Raw genomic sequence first — 22,996 nt, forward strand, 5'->3', positions numbered from 1 at the left:
AAGTTGATAAAATATAATATAGTAGACGAAAAACTGGATCGACCTAAACTACCCACTGACTGTACGGTCGAACAAGGAATAGGAACGTTATTGACCGATATTATTATGAATGAAAAAAAAAATGATTAACTTAAAAAACATTGCATATCAATAACGGTTTATTTTATTTTGCCTGAATCATATCAATTTAATTACAAACCTTATTAGTAAAATTAACATAATATGAACTATGAACTGGTTTGTATTAACAGAACTTACAATTTGGAGCCAAGTTGATTCTATTCCAATTTACACCGCATAATACAGAATTGATTACTACTTTTTCATTCGAAATAAGAATTTATACAAAATTATTCTTCTAATAATATGCCCATTTACACAAGGTTTGGTAGATTATTCTGCACTCACTTATGCATTACTATAACATTTTAAATGAACTTAGTAAAAACCTATTGCTTCATTTTGTATATAACTGTTTAGGTAGCAATTAAAATGATTAACACGAAATCGAGCGGAGGTGATGGCGGCGCGGGCGGCGGGAGTTGCTGCGCGGCGCATGGGAGACGCAAAAGGAAGAATAAATAACTTTTATTGGACTTGAAAATAGAATAAAGGAAAAGAAACGAATTTATCGTAAAAGCTAAATCCAGTTGAACAAATTTTATGGAATTGTCAATTGAAGAATTTTGTAAATAATAATTTTGGAGTGTTGAATTTCGTTGAGTAAATGAAGCGAAACAGGGAATGGAAATTAAACTTATAATTTTTTGATTCCTATTAATCTTTCTGCTTGCACTATTATATTTTTTTCAGCTCAGATATGTAATTTGTATTCAAAAATTATTTATTTTTGAACTCGTGTCTTGTTTTTTATAATAAAATGTTTATTTCCATACATATCAGTTCTTTGTTTTATTTTCCGAATTCAATATTTTTGCGTTAATTGTGTTATAATGGATTATACGGTGGTAACCACACTCCGTTCTAATATTGAACGATATAAATTCGTGATAATATAATTCACCAGGATCTTCTTATAGTAAGACGTAGTTAACGCTCAAGTAGTTAATTTTTAGAATATACGAGAGAAATGTGATGACCGTAATGATGATAATGAGAGTAATGTAAAATAATGATCTAAGAGCAAGAGTCCTTTTATTAAACTTTTAAGGACAAGTTAATTTACATACGTGTTTGACATCAAAATGAAACAACAAGAGAACATGAAGAAATTAGCTTTATTTAAAAGTAAACGAATCGCTTTTAATAAATCTTATTAATCTTTCATAACTGTACATGATTATACATATAAGTCTAAACATTTATATCAATATACGTTTAGTGGACTTTTCCTTTAAGATGAATTAAAATAATTCTTATAAAATATATGAAATTATACACCTAATTGTTCAAATAAACAATTGCACTGAGACAGCATGTGACATGGATTCAAAGGTACTTTATATTATGCTAAGCACTATATAACTTCTTTACTGGGCGTAGAAATCCCCAACGCTTCCTCATACCCTAATTTTGTTTCGTGTTTATCTGGAACAAGAAAATTAAGGTTAGATTATTATTTAATCTTGAAATGTTAAAAAATAATGCGAGTATTTTTTACCAGTTTTACTGAATAAAATAATTTGTAAGGTAGAAAAGCTGTGATGTTGAAAATCGTTTTGATATTGTATTCTACGTGTAAAGTAGACCATTTTAATACTGATTTTTTTAATTCGGTTAAATTTGTTTTTAAAAAACTTAGTTACCTTTCTTCGATTTCTTTTTCTTTGAATCCTTGTCCTTCGCGTCTTTCTTAGACTTCTTATGTTTTTCAGTCTTATTTTTCACCTGTTTTTCCGGCTCTATGTCTGCGGCACCGCTATTGACGTCATTTGTGTCACTTAAATTACTATTTATAAGTAAATCCTCTGTTGCATTGTTTGTGTTCAGTTCTGGAATAATTAGATTCTCCTCCTTGTCATGTTTCGACGACTTAGACTTCTTCTTCTTGGTAGTTTTTTCGGTGGATTTTTTGTCGGAAGACTTCTTTTTCTTGTCTTTCTTCTTTAGATCGCTTTCTAGTAATTCGCCTCCTGGTTGTGGGTACTGCTTTACCCTGGTCACTAGCATTTCCTCCTCACGTAGAGGTCTGTAATCGAAGCAATTCGTTATAAATTTGTATTCAGGAATAACTATTTGGTCTTATAAAAATGTTAAAAGTACGCGTGTAATGTGTGTCTAGCACCTCCCTGCGTGTGTGTGCAGCGTATTTAAATCGTGCATTTAATGATCATAACTAGTAGTGTGTGTGTGAGCTCACACGTCGAGCGTGTTACATGTGTACATGGTCACTATTCACTACTAGAGCGTGTGTACGTGTTCATTAGCGCAGTATGTGTATGTATGTGCTCACCGTTCACTACTAACGACATCGAAATGAAACAACCAGAGAACATGAAGAAACGTGTTCACCATTCAAGTATGTATTCAGAATTCGTAGAGAATTCTGAATACAAGTGTAGGTGTATAGTGTAACCCTAGGTGTATGTATGTGTGGTCTCGGAAGAATTCCAATTAATACCCGTGGCCATAATTGTGGCAATAATTAAAGCGGCTCGACGGAACACAGTGGGGTTTTAGTCGGTAAGAATCTGACATAACCCACGGCTCCTTCCCCGGGGGCCGTGGGTATCTTGGGAAGATTTCCCCATTAAAATGTGTGCGTGTACTAGTGTACACACGTAACAAGTGAAACTTCTTTATGACCTTATTTTTCAAAAAATAATTTACTATATGCAACTTTACAGAAATACGTCGAATCACGCGTGGTAAGGATAAGAAAAAGATGGCGCGTAACGAAAAAAATGTTACAATAAAATTTTTTCCAACCCCGATAAAGAAGTTTCACTTCAAAAAGGGTGTATGTGTGTGTGTGTGTGTGCACTCACACGTCGAGGTCGAGGTCCAGCGCGCGGTGCGGGTCGTCGCGCGGCGGCGGCTCGTCGTCCGACGGCGCCGCGCCCTCGGGCAGCTCGCCGCCCGTCTCCACCGCGGGACGCCGCGGCGTGCGGGACTCCCAACCCTCTGCTGACATAATCATTACCTACATACTTGACGACGCGGTTGGCGCAGTGGTAAAGTAACTGCCTACTGAGCCGACGGTCCCGGGTTCGATCCCCGGTCAAGGCAAATATTTGTGTGATGAACTCAATTATTTGTTCTTGGGTCTGGGTGTTATTATCTATATTTATAATGTATTTATTAAATATTATATTTATCGTCGCCTAGTACCCACAACACAAGCCTTAATTGAGCTTACTGTGGGACTAGGTCGATTTGTGTAATAATGTCCTATAATATTTATTTATTTATTTATAACATTTATACCATAAAACAAAGTCGCTTTCTCTGCCCCTATGTCCCTTTGTATGCTTAAATCTTTAACTACGCAACGGATTTTGATGCGGTTTTTTTAAGCTATTGCATAGCTTCTATCGCGGGCCTTGAGCGCGGGGACCGAATCGAAAAATTCCGTAACGAAAAAACCTCACGCTCCCCACTCCGACGGGCGGAGGTGTGGCTTGAAGGCATAGCATGCAATAGCTTTACCGCGGCAGTCCCCGAGTGCCACACGTCTTTTTTTATAGATAGGGTGATTCAAGAGGAAAAATTTTAGTATATAATTTATTAGGTTTTAGACAAAACGGGCGAAGCCGCGGGCAGTGAGCTAGTATTATATATACAATAACATTGTAGAACATTAATATGAAATAGATAGACGTGTTCTTCAACCAAGTTAATACTGAATAGATCTATATTATTATTAGTAAAAAACATGTTGCAAACAATTCTTTTAAACTAATATTTCAACCTGTGGCATTGTTTTGAAGATAATAAAGTGTATCTCATAATAGTTTCAAGATAGAGTGGATAGAATAAACAGATAAAAAGTAATATTATGATCTATAAAGTTTCTTAAAACTAACGACAGTCGAAGAAAGAAGTACTAAATAGTAAATAGGAAAGGATAAATTTTGTTATTTTTATATCCCATGTTTCGAAAAGGCTAATTGATAATTATTTGTTTTGACAAAAAAAACTCACCATCGCTATCAGATTCAGTGGAATGTCTTTCAGTCTTGCTCTTCCGTTTCTTCGACGGCCGCTTCTCTTTCTTCGCCTTCTTGGAGCTTTCTCTCGATATTAAGTACTTATCAGATCTCTTTGCTGAAAATAAATCCCCAAAAAATGTCACGAATAATACCATAAGTACAATTTAAAGACAAAAACATATTTAATTTTTGTAGAAAACTAAATAAGCATAAAATCTTTCTAATTCATCAAATATTTGACTGTATACAACATTTGAATTTATCACTTTTTATCGAATATACAAATATAAAAAATAGAATTTTACTCACATTGTATTTGTAAGGGCACCTCCAGAGCAATCTCCGCAATGGGAATGTCATCCTGCTGGTAGGAGCGCGGCGAGTCGTCTTTAAGATAATGCGGGTTATTCGCTTGTTCTTGCTTGCGTGCTTCCCGGAGCTGCGAATTAGTTTTGAATTATTACAATGGTCAATTTTATTATGGAAAACATTTTCTTCTAATATTTATAAAATATTATATATTATCATAGTTCATAATGGCTGAAAATAATTCAATTTATCTCTTATTGTAATAGTAAATTACAGTTCTGAGTTTAGATTATTTAGATGCATGCATTCAGTACCTCCGTGAAATTCTGACCTACCTAGAAAGATTAATCTATACTAATATTATAAAGCTGAAGAGTTTGTTTGTTTGAACGCGCTAATCTCAGGAACTACTGGTCCGATTTGAAAAATTATTTCGGTGTTAGATAGCCCATTCATCGAGGAAGGCTATATATCCATACTAATATTATAAATGCGAAAGTAACTCTGTCTGTCTGTCTGTCTGTTACTCAATCACGCCTTAACTACTGAACCAATTTTCATGAAATTTGGTATGGAGATATTTTGATACCCGAGAAAGGACATAGACTACTTTTTATCCCGGGAAAATGACGCAATCCCGGAAATCCCACGGGAACGGGAACTGTGCGGGTTTTTCTTTAACTGCGCGGGCGAAGCTGCGGGCGGAAATCTAGTAGGTTATATATCATCAAGCTAAGACCAACAGGAGCCACACGGGTGAAACCGCGGAGCGCAGCTAGTATAAAATAATTAGCATAGGTGAAGTTGAATGCGCGATTGTGTATTACGAACGTACGTGAGTACGTACAAGTGCGTGTTTTATGCGTATACAGGGTGTAATCGTTAAGTGTGCACATGCTATTTTTCCGTAACTATAATTACAGATAACAAAAAACTTTAAACCGATATCGAAAGACCTTTACCTAATGAGTAAAATGGCTGTAATAAATTTTTAAAAATAAAACGGGAAATATCAAAAAAAATATCTTAAAACCATCCCATACATTTAGTATGAGATATGAATATCCCATGTACATTTAATATGAAAGATTATAGCTTTCTCTTACTTTATTTGGTTTTCTGCTTTAATTACTTCGCAAATTTGAATTTCATTTAGAAACTTTAAATAGAGCTCCTCATGGTATTGACTATTGTACAATGAGGACGTCATTTCGAAAATCTGCTATGAATACAAAATGTATGAGAAATCAAATGTATGGGAGCGTTTAATGTAACATTTTTGGATATTTCTCGTTTTATTTTTAAAAATTTATTACGGTCATTTTACTTATTAGGTTAACTACTTTCGATATCAGTTTAAAGTTTTTTGTTATCTGCAATAGTTTCGGAATAATCGCTTGTGCACTATTAACGATTACACCCTGTATAAAATGCAATCTCTTTTAATTTTTAAAGTACTGATGCTTTTGCATGTATTTAATAACTCAGCCCCCGGAATCACAGACACAATAGAAAATCTATTGTGTCGTGGACCGATCGGGCCGCTGCGCTGGGGGCTCAATGGGTTAAATCAAACTTAAAAACAAACATACTGTTATACATTTAAAGTTTACTTTGAATTAAATACTATTTTAACGGATTTAAAACGCGATTACTTCAATTGATAGTTGATAACTTGATAGTTGATAACTTGATAGTTGATACGATATCTCGAACACATTACAAACGAGCGACCAGTCACAAATAAAACGCGATTTAATTTTAAATCCGTCAATACTCAAATTCAAATGACCAATCATATGTGCTGCATAAAAACTGTGCTAACAATTAAATGTGCACACGCCGTGCACATAAACACATTACAAACAATGTTAAATAATTCATGTCGCGTAAACCGGTTACATTGTCATGCGCAAGAGTCGGTGTGGCACGCGTGTAGTGCAGTTTTAACTTTTAACTTATTTTATTTTGCACACTTGTGGTGCGCCCCTGCTTTTCCCGTGGTACATTACATAGCCAATGATAAGTAAAAAAGTGTAGATAAGTTACTCTGGGCATTTCTCAGGCATTTTCCGGGGATTTTCCAGGCATTTTCCGGACATTTTCACGCATATTCCGGATATTTTCCAGACACTTCCCAGGCATTTTCCGGATATTTTCCGGGAATTGCCCAGACATTCCCAGGCATTTTCCGGGCATTTCCCAGGCATTTCCCAGGCATTTTCCGGGCATTTTCCGGGCATCTCCAGGCATTTTCCGGGCATCTCCAGGCATTTTCCGGATATTTTCCGGGATTTTTCCGGTCATTACCTAGGCATTTTCCGGGCATTTCCCAAGCATTTTCCGGGCATATCCCAAGCATTTTCCGGGGATTTCCCAGACATTTTCCAAGCATTTTCCGGATATTTTCCGGGAATTTTCCAGGCATTTCCCCAGATTTTTCCGGACATTTCCCAAGCATTTTCCGGAGATTTTCCAGGCATTTTCCGGGAATTTTCCAGGCATTTTCCAGATATTTTCCAGACATTTTCCACGCATTTTCCGGACAATTTCCCTGGCATTTTCCGGGAATTTTCCGGTCATTACCTAGGCATTTTCCGGACATTTCCCAAGCATTTTCTGGGAGTTTTCCAGGCATTTTCCGGGAAATTTCCAGGCATTTTCCGGACAATTTCATGCATTTTCCGGGCATTTCCCAAGCATTTTCCGGGGATTTTCCGGATATTTCCCAAGCATTTTCCGGGGATTTTCCAGACATTTTCCGGATATTTTCCGGGAATTTTCCGGTAATTACCTAGGCATTTTCCGGATATTTTCCGGGAATTTTCCGGTCATTACCTAGGCATTTTCCGGACATTTCCCAAGCATTTTCCGGGGGTTTTCCAGGCATTTTCCGCGGATTTTCCAGACATTTTCCGGAAATTTCCAGACATTTTCCGGATATTTCCCAAGCATTTTCCGGGGATTTTCCAGACATTTTCCGGATATTTTCCGGGTATTTTCCGGTCATTACCTAGGCATTTTCCGGATATTTTCCGGGAATTTTCCGGTCATTACCTAGGCATTTTCCGGACATTTCCCAAGCATTTTCCGGGGGTTTTCCAGGCATTTTCCGGATATTTTCCAGACATTTTCCAAGCATTTTCCGGAAATTTCCAGACATTTTCCGGATATTTCCCAAGCTTTTTCCGGGAATTTTCCAGGCATTTTCCGGGCATTTCCCAAGCATTTTCCGGGGATTTAACAGACATTTTCCGGATATTTCCCAAACTTTTTCCGGGGATTTTCCAGACATTTTCCGGTCATTACCTAGGCATTTTCCGGACATTTCCCAAGCATTTTCCGGGGATTTTCCAGACACTTTCACGCATTTTCCGGACAATTTCCCAAGCATTTTCCGGGGGTTTTCCAGGCATTTTCCGGGGATTTTCCAGACATTTTCCAAGCATTTTCCGGATATTTTCCGGGAATTTTCCAGGCATTTCCCAGATTTTTCCGGACATTTACCAAGCATTTTCCGGGGATTTTCCAGGCATTTTCCAGACATTTTCCACGCATTTTCCGGACAATTTCCCTGGCATTTTCCAGACATTTTCCAGGAATTTTCCAGACATTTTCCAGGCATTTTCCGGATATTTCCCAAGCATTTTCCGGGGATTTTTCAGACATTTCCCAAGCATTTTCCGGGAATTTTCCAGGCATTTCCCGGGCATCTCCAGGCATTTTCCGGGGATTTTCCAGACATTTTCCAAGCATTTTCCGGATATTTTCCGGGAATTTCCCAGGCATTAATTACGTTATTACGTTACTCATTACGTTTATTTAAATTAACGTAATGAGTAAAATGGCCATAGTAAATTTTTAAAAATAAAACGAGAAATATCAAAAAAATTAACTTTAAACCCGCCCATACATTTAGTATGAGATATGAATATCCCATGTACATTTAATATGAAAGATTTTAGCTTTTTCTTTCTTTTTTTGATTTTCTTCACGTCATTTCGAAAATCTGCTATGAATACAAAATGTATGGGAAATAAATTGTATGGGAGCGTTTAATGTAACATTTTTGGATATTTCTCGTTTTATTTTTAAAAAAATATTCTGGCCATTTTACTCATTAGGTTAAGTACTATCGATATCAGTATAAAGTTTTTTGATATCTGCAATATTTACGGAATAATCGCTTGTGCACACTTAACGATTACACCCTGTATAATATACATACGTTCACGCGCGTATGAGATCACTAGCGTGTGCAATTAGAATTTATGCATATGAATGAGTGTGCGTGCGTGTGTGGTGTTTACGTGCAAATGTGAGTGTGCGTGCGTGCGTGTCGTTCTTACGTGTATATGTGAATGTGCGCTGTATGCATGAGTGAAGATAGCGTGTGTGGTGTATTCATGTAGATGCGCGCGTTTTTTGTGGGGTATGCATCTGAGTACGCGTGCGTTAGTTTATCTGTGCGTGCGTGTAGTCTATAGACTATGTGCGCTCTGTGTGTACCCGTCAATGATATTATATATAGAAACAAGAGGTAGATACGTTACCAACGCACCAAAACGTAAACCGTGAATTGGTCCTAATTGGGACCAGTGGAATCAGTCAGATTGTGACTTGTGACAGCGAACGCACATGCTGATATAAACGTTAAAATTATCAATAATGCCTTCTTGTGTGTTCAGAAAGTGCACAAATTACGATAGTAAAATAAAGAAAGATAGAGGGATATCATAATATCACAGGTAAATGTATTAAAATATTATAATTTTAGAGCAAAAATAACAATTTGCAATTATTAATGAATGACACTTGCTTGACACTTGTATTGAAATAATGAAAGGGATAAAACATTGCTTCAATCACTAGTGTGACAAAGCTAGCGCACACTGTGTTCAAAGATTATCATGTAGATACGATTATTGAAAATAGAACGGTTATTTTATTAATTTCGATTTGGGTAAATACTTGATAATTTTTATATTTAAATCCACACAGTGCATGTAATTAACAAATATATCTATTTATTATATACAATGAAATCGTGATGGCAAAAATGTTTGTTTGCAAAAATGATGTTGAATATACGTATACATAAAAGAAAAGATTATCGCTACTGACGAAAAATGCTATTTGCTTTTCTGTAAATAGCTATTGAACATAAATTTTATTTGTGTTTTAGATAAAAAAGGCTTATACTTCATCCTTTCTTTTATTTCATACTTTTTTTCATCTAGGCACCACTATTATTATATCCTACAAGTTGGAGTGATGACCTTGTACGGGTTCCGGGAACTGCCTTGAAACGAATAGCGTAAGATCGGTCCGTATGGAGTTCTATAAGGAGGACTATGCTCAGCAGTTGGTGTTTATCGGGTGAAATGATGATGACCGAAAACGAACACCACAGCTAGTAATAAATGCTTAATACAGTTATATCTCCAAAAAAGTTTTTTTCATTTTAATAAAACTTCATAATAATAATTAAATAGTAAATGAAATTGTCACATTTGTTTACGTGTGCAGGAAACGAAACATCTATAACATTGAACCTTCTGTGTCGTTAGTCTATGCCAATTGCTATGGCAACTATTTGTTTATTTATATTTAATTGGTGAATTCTTATGACTTTTGCTTACACCTGCGCGGAAGTGACAAACTATCTTTGTCTTTTTTGTTTATATCATTTTATTATAGCCATCTCTCTTATACAGTCTGTCAATGTAATAAATTAAGTAAAATGAAACTTGTATTTGTGTGTGCCTGACACTGAATATGAAGCATTTTTTTTGGATATATTGTGAGTATATAACGTATCTATACATAAAATATCATTGGTACCCGTACCATGAGCAGCTCGTCGGGCGTGAGGTGCGTGACGGGGCGCGCGTCGGGCTGCGGCGCGGCGAACAGCGCAGCGCCCTCGTCCTCCGAGCTCGAGCTCTCCGACGACCAGCGCGAGTGGGCCAGCCACTGCTCGAGATCCAGCCTGCATATTGAAAAAAAAAATTGGTTGTCTGTAAAGTCGTTTTACTGACGATAGTTGAACGTGACAACGGCCGATTGTGCTTCTTTGTCGCTCGTTCCGCGCTCTCGCTTGCACTTCAAGCCTTACGGAACGCCTCAGAGCGCGAGGTAACGCCGCATGAGTCATGTTTTTTCGTGCGTGCAGCCGGCTATAGAATTATAAGACGTTGTCACGTCAAAAATTATATGTGGGCAAAATGACCAAATAATAATAGAAAAAGCATAAAGCTATGCACAACTTCCAATCTCTACCAAAAATACCATCAATTGAATTCCAACAACAACTTTCTGCATGCTTCGCAAAAAGTGAAATCAAATAATCAAAAAACTATATCACATTCAAATTATCCGAAATAGAAAATGCTCAATTTAAATAGGACAAGCCGGAATTGACCAGCTTTTAAATAAAAAACGGAACATCACAATTGCTTCACCCCATCAAAAGATAACAAACTCAAAAAAAATACAGTCAAATTTTTACATATTTATTTAACTCACTCGGCAGGCATGGGCACTTTCTTCTGCGCTTTAGGCGCGACAGGTTTCAGCTCGCCTTCGAACAAGCTCGCCAACTCCTCAATCATACCGCCGCTAAAGTTGCTCGATGCCTTCTCGCCATTGAGTAATTCTTCAACAGTGGCCTCTTCATCTATTCCATTGCTGAAACATTTTATGAATTTAGAACATTCAATATAATAAACAACAATTCATGCAATATTTTTAGTAAGTTAAATTAGAATATTTTCATGTTTTATTTCTAGATTTTAGGGGCTTCTACAAATAATAATAATTTATTATAAAAAAATTTATAGCAATCGCAAATTCATAATTTTAACATTGTTTTTAATCTTTTTGAAGAAAAACCCTCACCTCTCATGCTGCACGAGCGTGTCAGTAACAACTGCGTCCTTCACAGTGATATCGGGCAAGCAACTATCCGGATCAATTCGCGCTAGTACTAGCGACAGTAATGCTGTCGCGTTGTGAGCTCGCTCCTGGACTTCCATGTCCTCGCTGCAGAGTAGCGGCTTGAGACCGGATAGCGTCTCTTGGATAATCTACAAAGATAAATATATATTTATAAAATAAAATACAGGTATGGACAGTAATTAGTACTTTATTTCAAAAAACTGCGATTGAATTTTTGACTAACGTTTGTAGGTCACGAGCGGTCATGTCATCAGATGGACTTCGAGTTTATTTCTTCTGAGATCGCTATTTTTGATGGGTAATGCAAAAATTATGTTTTCCAATGCGTAATAATGTAAAAACGCATATAATTATCAAACATCATAATTATAATCACTCATCAATTGAAAATAATTTGTTTTAAGCAAATTTGACTCAAATAATAAATCAAGCTAAACTTTTGAAATCAAAACAGACAGCTACGGCAAAAATTAAAAAAAACTCAAATATTAGCCTATAAAAACCTCCATAATACTCACGTTAACCGCCTCCTCCCGTCGCCCGCTCTGCTCGTACAGCAGCAGCAGCTTGGCCAGCAGCTTGAGCGCGGCGTGCACGCACACGGCCCGCGCGCGCATGCCGCCCGACCCGTGCGCGTGCGCACGTGCGCATACTAACACCGCCGGGATGGAGTCGCGCATCACTGACTCCTCCCTATATTGTAAATTTTACATAAATTACACATCTAGTTAACAGTTTTTTAATACACACAAAAATAGATATGTATTATGTTGTAGTCTTTGACTTTTTACCAATAGACTAGAGCTAGGAGCATAATTAGAATTTGACATAGTGTTTACATACCACACAAATTAAGTTTCTAAACATCTGGTCTACCAAAGTACAATAGATTTGGATAATATACTTACTTAAACCTCATATAACACCCACAAACAGTTTTCTGTAAATAAGGCCTAACAACAACTGGAATTACCATGGAAACAAGCAACATTATCAAAGTTAATTTCAGAAATTTTTAGATAGAATGTTTAAAAACGGTGTAAATATTTATAGAAGAAAAAAATATTGACGGCATTTTAATAGGTTTTGACTTTAGAACACTCGAACCATGCTGTTTCTAATTTGTTGTCCAGACTGAAAATACTCGGAAATCAGACTTCACCTAAAGTTTTTTAATTTTATTAATTTTAGCTAACGTTTGATTAAAATTAAGCAATTTCCTATAAAACTAGATAAACGGGTGTCCTATTGGATATGAATAATGCTTTATCGTTTGCATACGTTAATAAACAAATGTTAAATAAACTTGATGACTACTTCATCGTGTTACGTGTTTCTAATTTTTTTTTTTTTTTTTTTTTTAATTTATTTATCAATAAAAGAAAAAATACATTTTAGTTGAACATGCCAAAAACCACGAAGATTTGTCCGGCATGCAAAGCAATCCATCCACGACAAAATTCAATGCACAGCGTGCTCGTGTGCTCGCGACAAGTTAGATACAATAATTATGCCACATTATACAGGTTGTTTACAAAATGCAATTTTAATTTAGATTTAACATTATTATTATTTATGGTTTTTTTAAAGTTCAAATCAAGATTATTTAATAATTGAGGAACTAAATAACGAGTTGTTCTTTTACCGTAAATGTTAGTTATTTTTGGAATGATTAAGCGTTGGTTGGTTTGTTGACGGGTAATGATTACGTTATCAAGTTTTTTCTGCAGGTCAAAGTTAAAGAATTGTTCTTTTAATATAGTGTAATGGAACAAAGATTCTACCGGCAAAACTTTACAATGGTGAAAGAGATTTTCATTACTATCTTTACATAATGTTTTTATCTTAGGAGATACTATTTGTTTTAATATTCTTAGTTGTAGTGATTCAATGTTCTTCAAATAGCTTTTAAAGGTTCGGGCGTAGCTACTTATACCGTAGCTTATAACATTATTGACTAGGGCGTTATATATCAATAGCAAAATTTTGAAAGGCATTTTATTTTTAATAATTTTTATATTAGCTAGAATAGCTCGGAGTCGATCACAAACAGAGCTGATATGTGGCTGCCAGTTAAACTTACTGTCAATTATAAGTCCCAGATACGTGTGACTACTTACAGTTTCGATTTTAGGACAATTACAATTACGCACATTATGTTGATGCAAACAATAATGATTATGAGCTACTATCACATTGTTTGCATCGAACAATGTTTTATTGTACGGAGAGCGAATATGTACTAATTTGGTTTTATCTGCATTAAGAACAAGACCATTATCGTGGCACCATTTATTTATACGATCAAAATCCTGTTGTAGATTAACAAGCGCATTTTCAACATTATGATTTGCAACTAGCAAACAAGTATCATCCGCATATTGGTAGGAAGTGCAGTGCTTAAGAACGTTATTCATGTCATTTACGTAAGTGATAAAATGGAGGGGACCGATCACCGACCCTTGGGCTGTTCCTTCAGTGACAGGTAACACACGACTCACAGAATCGTCGATTTTTACGTAGAAAGATCGATCATTGACGTAGTTTTCGCACCATTTTAACATAGGACCCCTGATCCCAGAGGACTCTAACTTTGTCATAAGGCACTTATGATTTAAGGTGTCAAAAGCCCTAGAAAAGTCTATGAAAAGAGCTAAAACATGTTTTTTGTTATCCAGGTGAATGTTCACGGTGTCCGAAAAATCTGAAAGAAGAGAAGTGGTGCTTTTACGTGGTTGAAAACCATATTGATTATTACAGATTACGTTATTTTTAGAATAGAACAAGTGTATTTGATCACTTATAAATTTCTCAATGATTTTATCTATAGACGACAAAAGGGATATTGGTCGATAGTTGGTTACGTCGGCTTGTTTTCCTTTTTTATATATAGGACGAACGCAGCTTTGCTTCAACTCATTAGGATATATTCCTGACAGAAAACTAGTGTTGATAAGATGTGAAATGGCAGTTGCTATTTTACTTGAGATACTTTTAACGTCTATTACTCTAATGCCATCGCTACCAGGCGCCTTTCGGCTATTAAGATTCAAAATAATCTTTTTTATAGTTTTAGGGTTGGCTTTTTTAAAATAGAAGCTAACGTTGGTTGGTCTGATGTAATGTTTATCATATAGAAGATTATTCGGACAGGAAGGTAAAATTTTTTTAACTGCATTTCTGAATTCATTCGCAAATTTATTGGCGATGACAGCGCACGTCTCTTTTTCTGTATCAAAAGCATTGGTAATAAATTCATCAATTGACAGAGCAGCCCTACCACATATTGAATTTATGATTTGCCAGAGTTTGCGGGGATTTTTTGTATTCATTTTTATTTCGTTTTCATAATATTTATTTCGTTTAATTTCAAATATTTTATTAATTTTATTGCGGATTTTATTATATTTTACTCTGAGGCATTTATTTGATGTGTCTTTTTTCCATTTATTAAATAATTTATCGCGTTCATCGCACATTTTTATCATATATTGTTTAATCCACGGTTGTTTAACTTTTTTGATATTAATTTGTTTTTTATATTTACAAGATTTATCATAAGCAGATTTAAAGTTGGATCGAATAAAATTGTAAATGTTTGTAGGGCAGGACATATTTTTTGTTACAGACCAATCTATGTTATTTAGTTCCTCAAATAATATTTTACTATCATAAAACATTTTATTACAAATTATGGAATCACGCTGTATAAGATGCGTACGAATACTTTCACAAGCTAACAAAAGAACTCGGTGATCTGCCAGAACGGTATCGACCACGGCCGTGCACGGATTCATAGTGGTTAATCGTGTAAATAAATGGTCGATACAAGACTTTGTTATTTTGTCTAACTTCATTTCGATTCGAGTATAATCTGAAATTCCCATTGAGAATCCGTGCTCGGACAACATATCAAAATAAGTGTTTTTAATAGCAGTGTATGATTTTAAGTCTATATTTGCGTCCCCGAGTATGATTACATTGGATGTCTTAATGTTATCTAATACATTAGATAGCTCGTTCACAAAAGTGTTCTTATTTGTTTGAGGTGGTCTATAAAATGCACATAGTGTTACGGAGTAGTTATCGGCTGTAATTAAAGTACCAATAATTGATTCAAAGCTAGTATTTTTGATGGGTATTGTAGTAAATTTAAGATAAGTTTTAACATAAACTATTATTCCACCTCCTTTTTGTTTGGATCGTAGCTCAGTGTGCATTTTATAACCAGGTATGTTATATAAATTACAAATTGAATGAGAGATACCTACTTCTGTTAAAACAATAACATCAATCGGACACTTACAAGAATTTATGAGTACTAGTAGTTTAGAATAATTCTTTATTAAAGATCTGATATTCACATGCAAGCATAAAAAATTTATTTGGTTAAAGGGTACACAATTAATAAATGAATTGACTGTTGTACAATCAAATATTTCTAAACAGTGATTATATGTATTTATTTTGGCCATTAATGCTTGAAAAAGAAATTTTAAAAATTAAGGCTTAATTTGTTATACCTATTACTTATTAATATTAGATGTAGAATACAAGATATATAGGTAATATGACACAATGTATTACCTACTTACTTAGATAACAAGGATTCTATATCGGACAAAGATCTTATTATAAATGGCCGACTTTTATCATCAAGTTTTTTAGCGTACACAACACCAGCCTTGCACCACACAAACTTGTAACTGTCTTTTAATTTTTGTTGAGCATTGTAGAGGAGGGTTTTTGTACGGTGGGTTAATGCTTCGCGGACAAACACACGACGTGTCGCTTGATCTGAGGGCAATCGGGGCAAGATATCACCAACCGTGATTTCTTTTTGTTTAGCTGATGCAAGCCATTGATTACGCACCACATTTGATTTGACCTCCACGATGATGTTTCCTGGTTGGGGACGATTCTGGGGTTTTGGCATGCGGCGGGATGATAGTACATCACATATGTTAACTTGTAGGTTCTGGGCAACACTTTCCAACACACTATTTAGATTTTGATTGGTAGCTTCTGGAACTCCTGCAATTTCAATAGTACAGGCTAGCAATTTTTGATCAATTTCATTAATATGCTGTTCAGCAGCCGCAATCCGAAGTTCTAGATTTTTATTTTTGTTAATTAGGTCGGTGTTTTTGTTAAGTAATGTTTTGATGGTATTTTCCTGCCTTTTTACTAATTCTTCGAGATCGGTCATCTGTCCATTCATATGTTCCATTGCGGTTGTTAGATCGCCGAGTTCGGCCTTGATGATTTTTTGCATTTCTCGTGTAATACTCGCCACTAGTTTTTTTTGATCGAGGGTCGAGCTGGAGCGGGCATCCTCGTCGTCTGAGCTTTCGTCTGGCGTTACGAAGAAGGAAGAACGACTAGACACATTACTGAGGCAGTGATCGCAGCTCCATTCCAAACCGTCAGAGTTACGAAGTGCAGCCAGTTGCTTGCCGGTTAACTTTGCACAAACGGTTGACGCGTGGACTGATTTGTTACATCTACTACACTCTAGACCTGGTTGCTTTAAAGTTATATTTTTATTACAGTTTGCACATTTTTTTGTCGGCATCTTTCACACTTATTTATTATAACTTTAGTCGTAAGAACAGTAAATAAACACTATGATTTTTACGTGCGATATTTCTTGCGTGCGCGCTGTAGCGATGTCGTGGGTAGACTCAAACTCATTAAACGTCCGCCACTGTATATAATGTATACTCACGTGCAATACTCGGACAGCACGTACGCAGCGGCGTACAGCACCTCGCGCGAGGCGGGGCCGGGCGGCGCGGCGGCCGCGCGCGCGCACAGCGCGCTGCACTCGCGCGCCGCGAACTGCCGCACGTCCGCCACGCGCGCGCCCACCTCCGTCAGCTGCGCGGCTATCATGCACCCTGCAATGAAGATAAAATATATAATATACTAGCTTTCCGCCCGCGGCTTCGCCCGCTTTGTGCTTTAAACTGTCCTATCTCTCAAGTTGGATCGAACTGCACATGGTGTGCGAATTTTATTATAATCGGTTAAGTGGTTTAGGAGTCCATTGAGGACAAACATTGTGACACGAGATTTATATATGTATATAAAGATATATCAAATTTATTAAGATTCCGTGTGGTTTTAAATAAAAAAAAACGACGTGTAGCACTCGGGGACTGCCGCGGTAAAGCTATTGCATGCTATGCCTTCAAGCCACACCTCCGCCCGTCGGAGTGGGGAGCGTGAGGTTTTTTCGGTACGGAATTTTTTAATTCGGTCCCCGCGCTCAAGGCCCGCGATAGAAGCTATGCAATCAATTATTACATAAATACATAATACAAGAAAGTTTTATTTTGAACCAGTAATACTGAAGTGTAGATCCTGATGTATCCGGTATGAAAAATCTTTTATCTCAATACCTAATTTATGTCTGGCAAGTTCACTATTTTTTTTTAATAATTGGATCAAACCTTTAATTTAGAGGAATGAGGCGACACAAAAACTTGATTTATAAATTATCTAATTGCCTGTTGTTTATTGCATTGCCTTGCATAATTATTATTGGCGTATTGTTTGTGCCCTATGTGGCACTAGTTCATGTACATAGATTTAGAAAATTGATTTTTTTTTTTACATTTCCATTTATTGTGTATCTCCTAACTCACCATGCTTAGCGCTGGTCTCCATCTCGGTGAGCTCAGCGAGCACGGTGATGTACCACTCGAAGTCGACCACATGCTGGTAGCTGTTCTGCGCGCAGATCTCGATCATGCGCGTGAGCAGCTCGTCTCGGTACAGCGTGCCCTCCGCGCGCTCCATGTGCACCATCAGCTTTTTCACTATCTCCATCAAGTTCTTTTTCGATACCTACAACATTTTTTATATGGTTAAATTTATTTTTTGTGCATAATATGTCATAATTACGAACGGGGAAAATGAACAGCTCAAAATTTTAAATAAAATATCTTTGTTCTACTTTGTTGATACCTACTTTATCATCAATAAATAATGTTTGAGGTATTACTGCAGACAAAGGTTCTTAGATATTAATTCCCAATTTATTACTTACCATGCCATATAGAAGTCCTAATGCTCTTAATCTTATGGATTCATCTTTATCGTCGAGGCAAGCGAGTACTAAGTCCTTGTGTGCTTGTACAGACTTCGGGTGAGATTTGAGTATCCGAGACATGGCCAGTAGACCCAAATATTTTACTGCAATTTCAAACACAGTATTAAATTACAAGAAATATTGTCACCGACATTATTAAAGCAATCATAGTATAGATAAGCCAAATTCAATCTGTACAACATATCCAGTTAAATCAACTCTAAAATCCAACCCACAGTGATTCCTTAATCCTTGTCCTCAAAACGTCAAGCGTATCTTACCACCAGTGTCAATGTATAGTATTAATGTAAATTACCACAACTATGCACTAAAATGAATGTGTTATATGTGTGTATATAATAATAAGTAATGAGATAGTGACTCACAGTTCTGATCACTATCCTCTATGAGTATTCTTAGTTTCTGAACACAGAGTTGCACGGAGGCGGCGTGGCCCGGCATCCCGCTGCTGATGCTGATCAGCACAGCGATCACCGTGTTTATACACTCGTACAGCAACGACATCGCCGATGTACTACATTATAAAACACACTATTGACGTAAACTCTATATTAGGGCTCATTCACATAGACGTATCGTCATTTTGTTTGGTTCATTTCTAAAAGCGACACGGATAAATCTGGTGTATAAAGAAACGCAAATTTAGGGGAAGTTATACTAGCAAACTATTTTTAGGTAATTACTATATGTTAATGAAATATTTCAATTTCAGGAAAAAACATTTTAAACCCTATATCATGGCATATAGGACATAAACTCTTGATGACGATTCGTCCAGGTAAGAATAGACCGTGACCTATTACTAATTCTTTTATAGATATCAACTAAACAGTTACTAAAAGTTAATAATGTATGGTAAAGATTATGCATATGTACTGTAATTTTTCTATTGAATTTTCTTACGATATTTCGAAATACCTAATCACACAAATCTAAATACATACATATATCTGACATTTAAAAAACATTATAATTTTATGTGAAATACATTGTTTTGAATATAATAGCTTTAACAATTAATGTGCTTTTAACTTATTTTAGCATGTATGAGTAATGTGTATATTTATTTAAATTTAAGCAATAATTGTAAATACTGAATCATAAAGGAATATCTATAAACTCTTATATTATTAATTAATAAGAATTAAAAAATGTAAATACATATAGAGCTAGTGAAAGGAATTGTGAACAGATTCGATTTGATAGAATGTTATACATTTTATGATTCAGTTCTTACTTTATTTATATTATTGATACTTATGTGCCCATGTGACTTCGAATAACAACAAAAATTATTTAATATTGCAAGTGCAAGTGCCAATTTGTTACTCTTGTCTCAATTAAATAAATTTTAATATACCTTTACTTTTATTTTACCATTATTTTACGTGAATGTACTCATTACTGCATATATAAATGAATAGTGTTTAGTATCAACAAGACTAAGATCCAAAAGCTGTAAATCACACAAACAAGAAAAAGCCGTGAAAGCATCCTAGTAGACTATTCCAGCGATACATAAAGCCTCCGAAATCTCTACTTCCCTTTACCCCATAGAGACCAAAATAACAAAATTCACAGATAACATCAAGGATCATCGCATTTCCGACTCACCTATGTATTAAATTAGTTAATGGTTCTATCAGTTTCTTGCCAAGTCGAGGCTCTAATGGGGTTAAGGCACCAAACTGGAACAAATACAATGTCACTACATAAGACTAGCTTATGAAAGAGCAACTGCACATTTTATGATGTCGTATTCGGATGTTCTGTTATTATGTTTTGTTTCCCTCCCTTCGAGTGACTGCCAGCGAAAAAAAAAATAATGTGTTACATGCCAATTTTGTGTGATAATAATTTGCTTATTCTCCTCTTTGTTCCAAATGTACAGAAATTTTGGAGTATTATTTAGTTTTTATTTTAAAACTGTAAAATTACAATGACTTGCTATATTTGCAAAATGTTTGAAGCAGGTCTGTAATGTGACATTCCCTTTGAAAATGTAAAATCAAGTGTGTGAGTGTGGATGATGCTAGCAAAAACTCGATTTGTAGGCTGCTAATTGTACCTGCAAATTAGGTCAATGAGGCTTTGAGTTATTTTTCTTCCAATATCTGGTTCATACTGTGTCATTAAACCAAACTGTGAAAAATTCACAAGTTAAGGAAATATTATTCATCATTAACAGTAACATAAAATACCTATAAAACAGAGTTAGAAATGTTTTCACAAAAACAAAGCCATATTTATTAGCAATGTTCACCAGTCATGAAATTGTTATGTGATAATTTGATATGGACATACCAGTTTGATTATTTTTATCAACATCCAATTATTTGTAGATGTAGTCATAAGTTTAAAGAACACAGGCGCTAAGGATAAATAATTTTTTGGATTTTTTCTTGCTAATTCACACACTACATTGACTGCTGCTGATTGTACACCTGAAAAAAGGATTTGTTGAATGATAAAAAAATTATATATTAAGTAACTATTAATATCATCTTTAAATGATGGGACATTTAGTATGGAATAACATTGTTTTCCATTTTAAAATTTCTACTCTCAAATTTCACTTTATATACACATGAACCATATAAAACGTAATATTTGTGAATAGATAGAAATACTCTAACACCTCTATACTATGACTCACCAGGATCTGGATCTTCTAATTTCTCTTTTAGTTTAGGAAATGCTGGCCTCAGTGCATCTGGATATCTTAAAAATACCTTGTACATCATCAGTACTGCTTTCATTCTAAGGTATGGTTTTGTTGAACTCATCTGTAATATGTTTTAATAAGGAATTTAAGTGCATATTATCTAGGTATTTCATTGATTGCTATAGTCAAAGTAACATATTGATACCTCCTTAATATGTTGTGTTTTAAATTAATATTAATATTATAATATAATAGCTTTCTACTAATGTCCTCATCTGCTTAATCTCATCTGCTGCTTATACAAACAGTGGGAACCGACTTTATTTTATAAGATTTAGTGAAGTAAACAAGTAGGACAAGATGTACCTTTTAACAGTGGCAAAGAATTTCCATTCAAAGAAATAGTATCAAAACATCATTGAATATAACAATGTCTGATCAAAACAAATAATATATGATTGCTAATTAGTCTCTTATTAGAAATAAAAACAAATTGGTATTGTTTTTCACTCATTATAAGTACACATAAATATTTATGCTTCACAGAAAAACACCTCAGAAAAGAAAAGATTGTAAATAATATATACATTTTAAAAAACTTACCAATGTCATAATATCATTTGCTAAGTCCCTTGCCAAATCGTGTGATATAAAACAACTAAGTCCACTCAATGCAAGCCCAGCTTCATATTGATTCTGTGCGTTAAGATCTTTCCTTATCATATTAGTTGTTAACATAAGCAATTCTGAATCAGCATGGAATGATTGACTTGCGGCTAAGTATCCAATTCTTTTAAAAGTAAATTTATTTGAACTCATCACTTCTATTATGTTAAATATTGCCCAAGATATATCATATCCTAGCATTTGTAGCTGAAAAGAAACAACAATATATGTCATAAAATTAAGAAAAAATTATACATGTATCTTACATCTTTTTACTGTACAAATTATACTGTACAAATAAATGAACACATTACATTAGCATATATCACTCGTTTATTTAAAATATTTGGCAATTGTTACATCATATAATATGTATAAATTTTAATATACTCCCACTATTCGATATAAATATTTAGGTAGTAGGTACTTACATATGTTAACTTAGCGACGGCATTAGCTTTCACCCCAATGTTATCTTGCCGCAATTCCACTTTGATTTCTTCCATACATTGCGCTATATATTTTGCCTAAAATCAAGCAAGCAGTAAATATGACTCTTGAAATATTTCACGCATTAAAATATAGTCTATAGAAACAAGTAATACATCAAATTGCTGAAAACAAATAAATACCTCATTATCTTTGTTATTTCTTATCCCACGCACTAAATCGGTAAGATTTTTATCAAACATTCTCTCAAAGTTACCCTTAACCTTTTTTAAAGCCATGTTGAAAATTTTCTTTTCTGATCATCACTTTTTTATTCTTAAAATAAATAAAACGATTTCAGAATTCAGAATTGCATGAATTGTAGATGGTGTCAAAAAGAATAATTAGAATTGACAATCCGTCTGATCTTGCAATGTTGGCGTAAAATGTTGCTATTTTTTCATAGTGATTTTAATTATTAAAATTCAGAACGCCTAGAAATTTATCTATTCGCTGTTTATTCGTTATTTTATGTAAAACAATCTGTAAATATATTCTAGTATATTATATTCAAGATTATATCTATATATATCCAGCCTGTACGGTGCAACCGTACAGAGCGCATTATCAGCATTATTTGTACATCGCAGCATTTTCATTTACATAATTACGTTAGTTCACGTTAAAACGTCGCGTGCCGCGTACGTGTGTAACTCTTAGCATAACAGCATAGCATTA

The 22,996-nt window shown here is 35.0% G+C and overlaps 1 protein-coding gene across 1 annotated transcript; it reads right to left on the reverse strand.

The window, feature by feature from the left end:
- Positions 1 to 1,220: 1,220 nt before the first annotated feature.
- LOC123701085 (AP-3 complex subunit delta) lies at positions 1,221 to 22,667 on the reverse strand. Its single transcript, XM_045648514.1, has 19 exons — positions 22,462 to 22,667; positions 22,261 to 22,356; positions 21,767 to 22,036; positions 21,155 to 21,284; positions 20,803 to 20,942; positions 20,113 to 20,186; positions 18,864 to 19,012; positions 18,436 to 18,581; positions 18,032 to 18,233; positions 17,110 to 17,281; positions 11,900 to 12,074; positions 11,322 to 11,509; positions 10,950 to 11,111; positions 10,272 to 10,413; positions 4,422 to 4,551; positions 4,105 to 4,227; positions 2,949 to 3,084; positions 1,767 to 2,149; positions 1,221 to 1,548 (listed from the first exon to the last, which is right to left on the reverse strand). The coding sequence occupies exons 1-19, from the start codon at positions 22,555 to 22,557 to the stop codon at positions 1,478 to 1,480; spliced, it is 2,985 nt and encodes a 994-aa protein (XP_045504470.1). The 5' UTR covers positions 22,558 to 22,667; the 3' UTR covers positions 1,221 to 1,477.
- Between the last annotated feature and the right edge of the window lie 329 nt (positions 22,668 to 22,996).

The sequence above is a fragment of the Colias croceus genome, chromosome 2 (assembly GCF_905220415.1).
Source record: "Colias croceus chromosome 2, ilColCroc2.1".
Classification (NCBI taxonomy): domain Eukaryota; kingdom Metazoa; phylum Arthropoda; class Insecta; order Lepidoptera; family Pieridae; genus Colias; species Colias croceus.

What these genes read in the sequence shown, in the direction of transcription:
- LOC123701085 (XM_045648514.1), bottom strand. Translation starts at nt 22,557, where the DNA reads ATGGCTTTAAAAAAGGTTAAGGGTAACTTTGAGAGAATGTTTGATAAA. An exon ending in TAGGACTTCTATATGGCATG is followed by an intron (nt 18,234 to 18,435) that starts GTAAGTAATAAA and finishes AAAATGTTGTAG; the next exon opens with GTATCGAAAAAGAACTTGAT. An exon ending in CTGGACCTCGACCTCGACGT is followed by an intron (nt 2,150 to 2,948) that starts GTGAGTGCACAC and finishes CTTCGATTACAG; the next exon opens with ACCTCTACGTGAGGAGGAAA.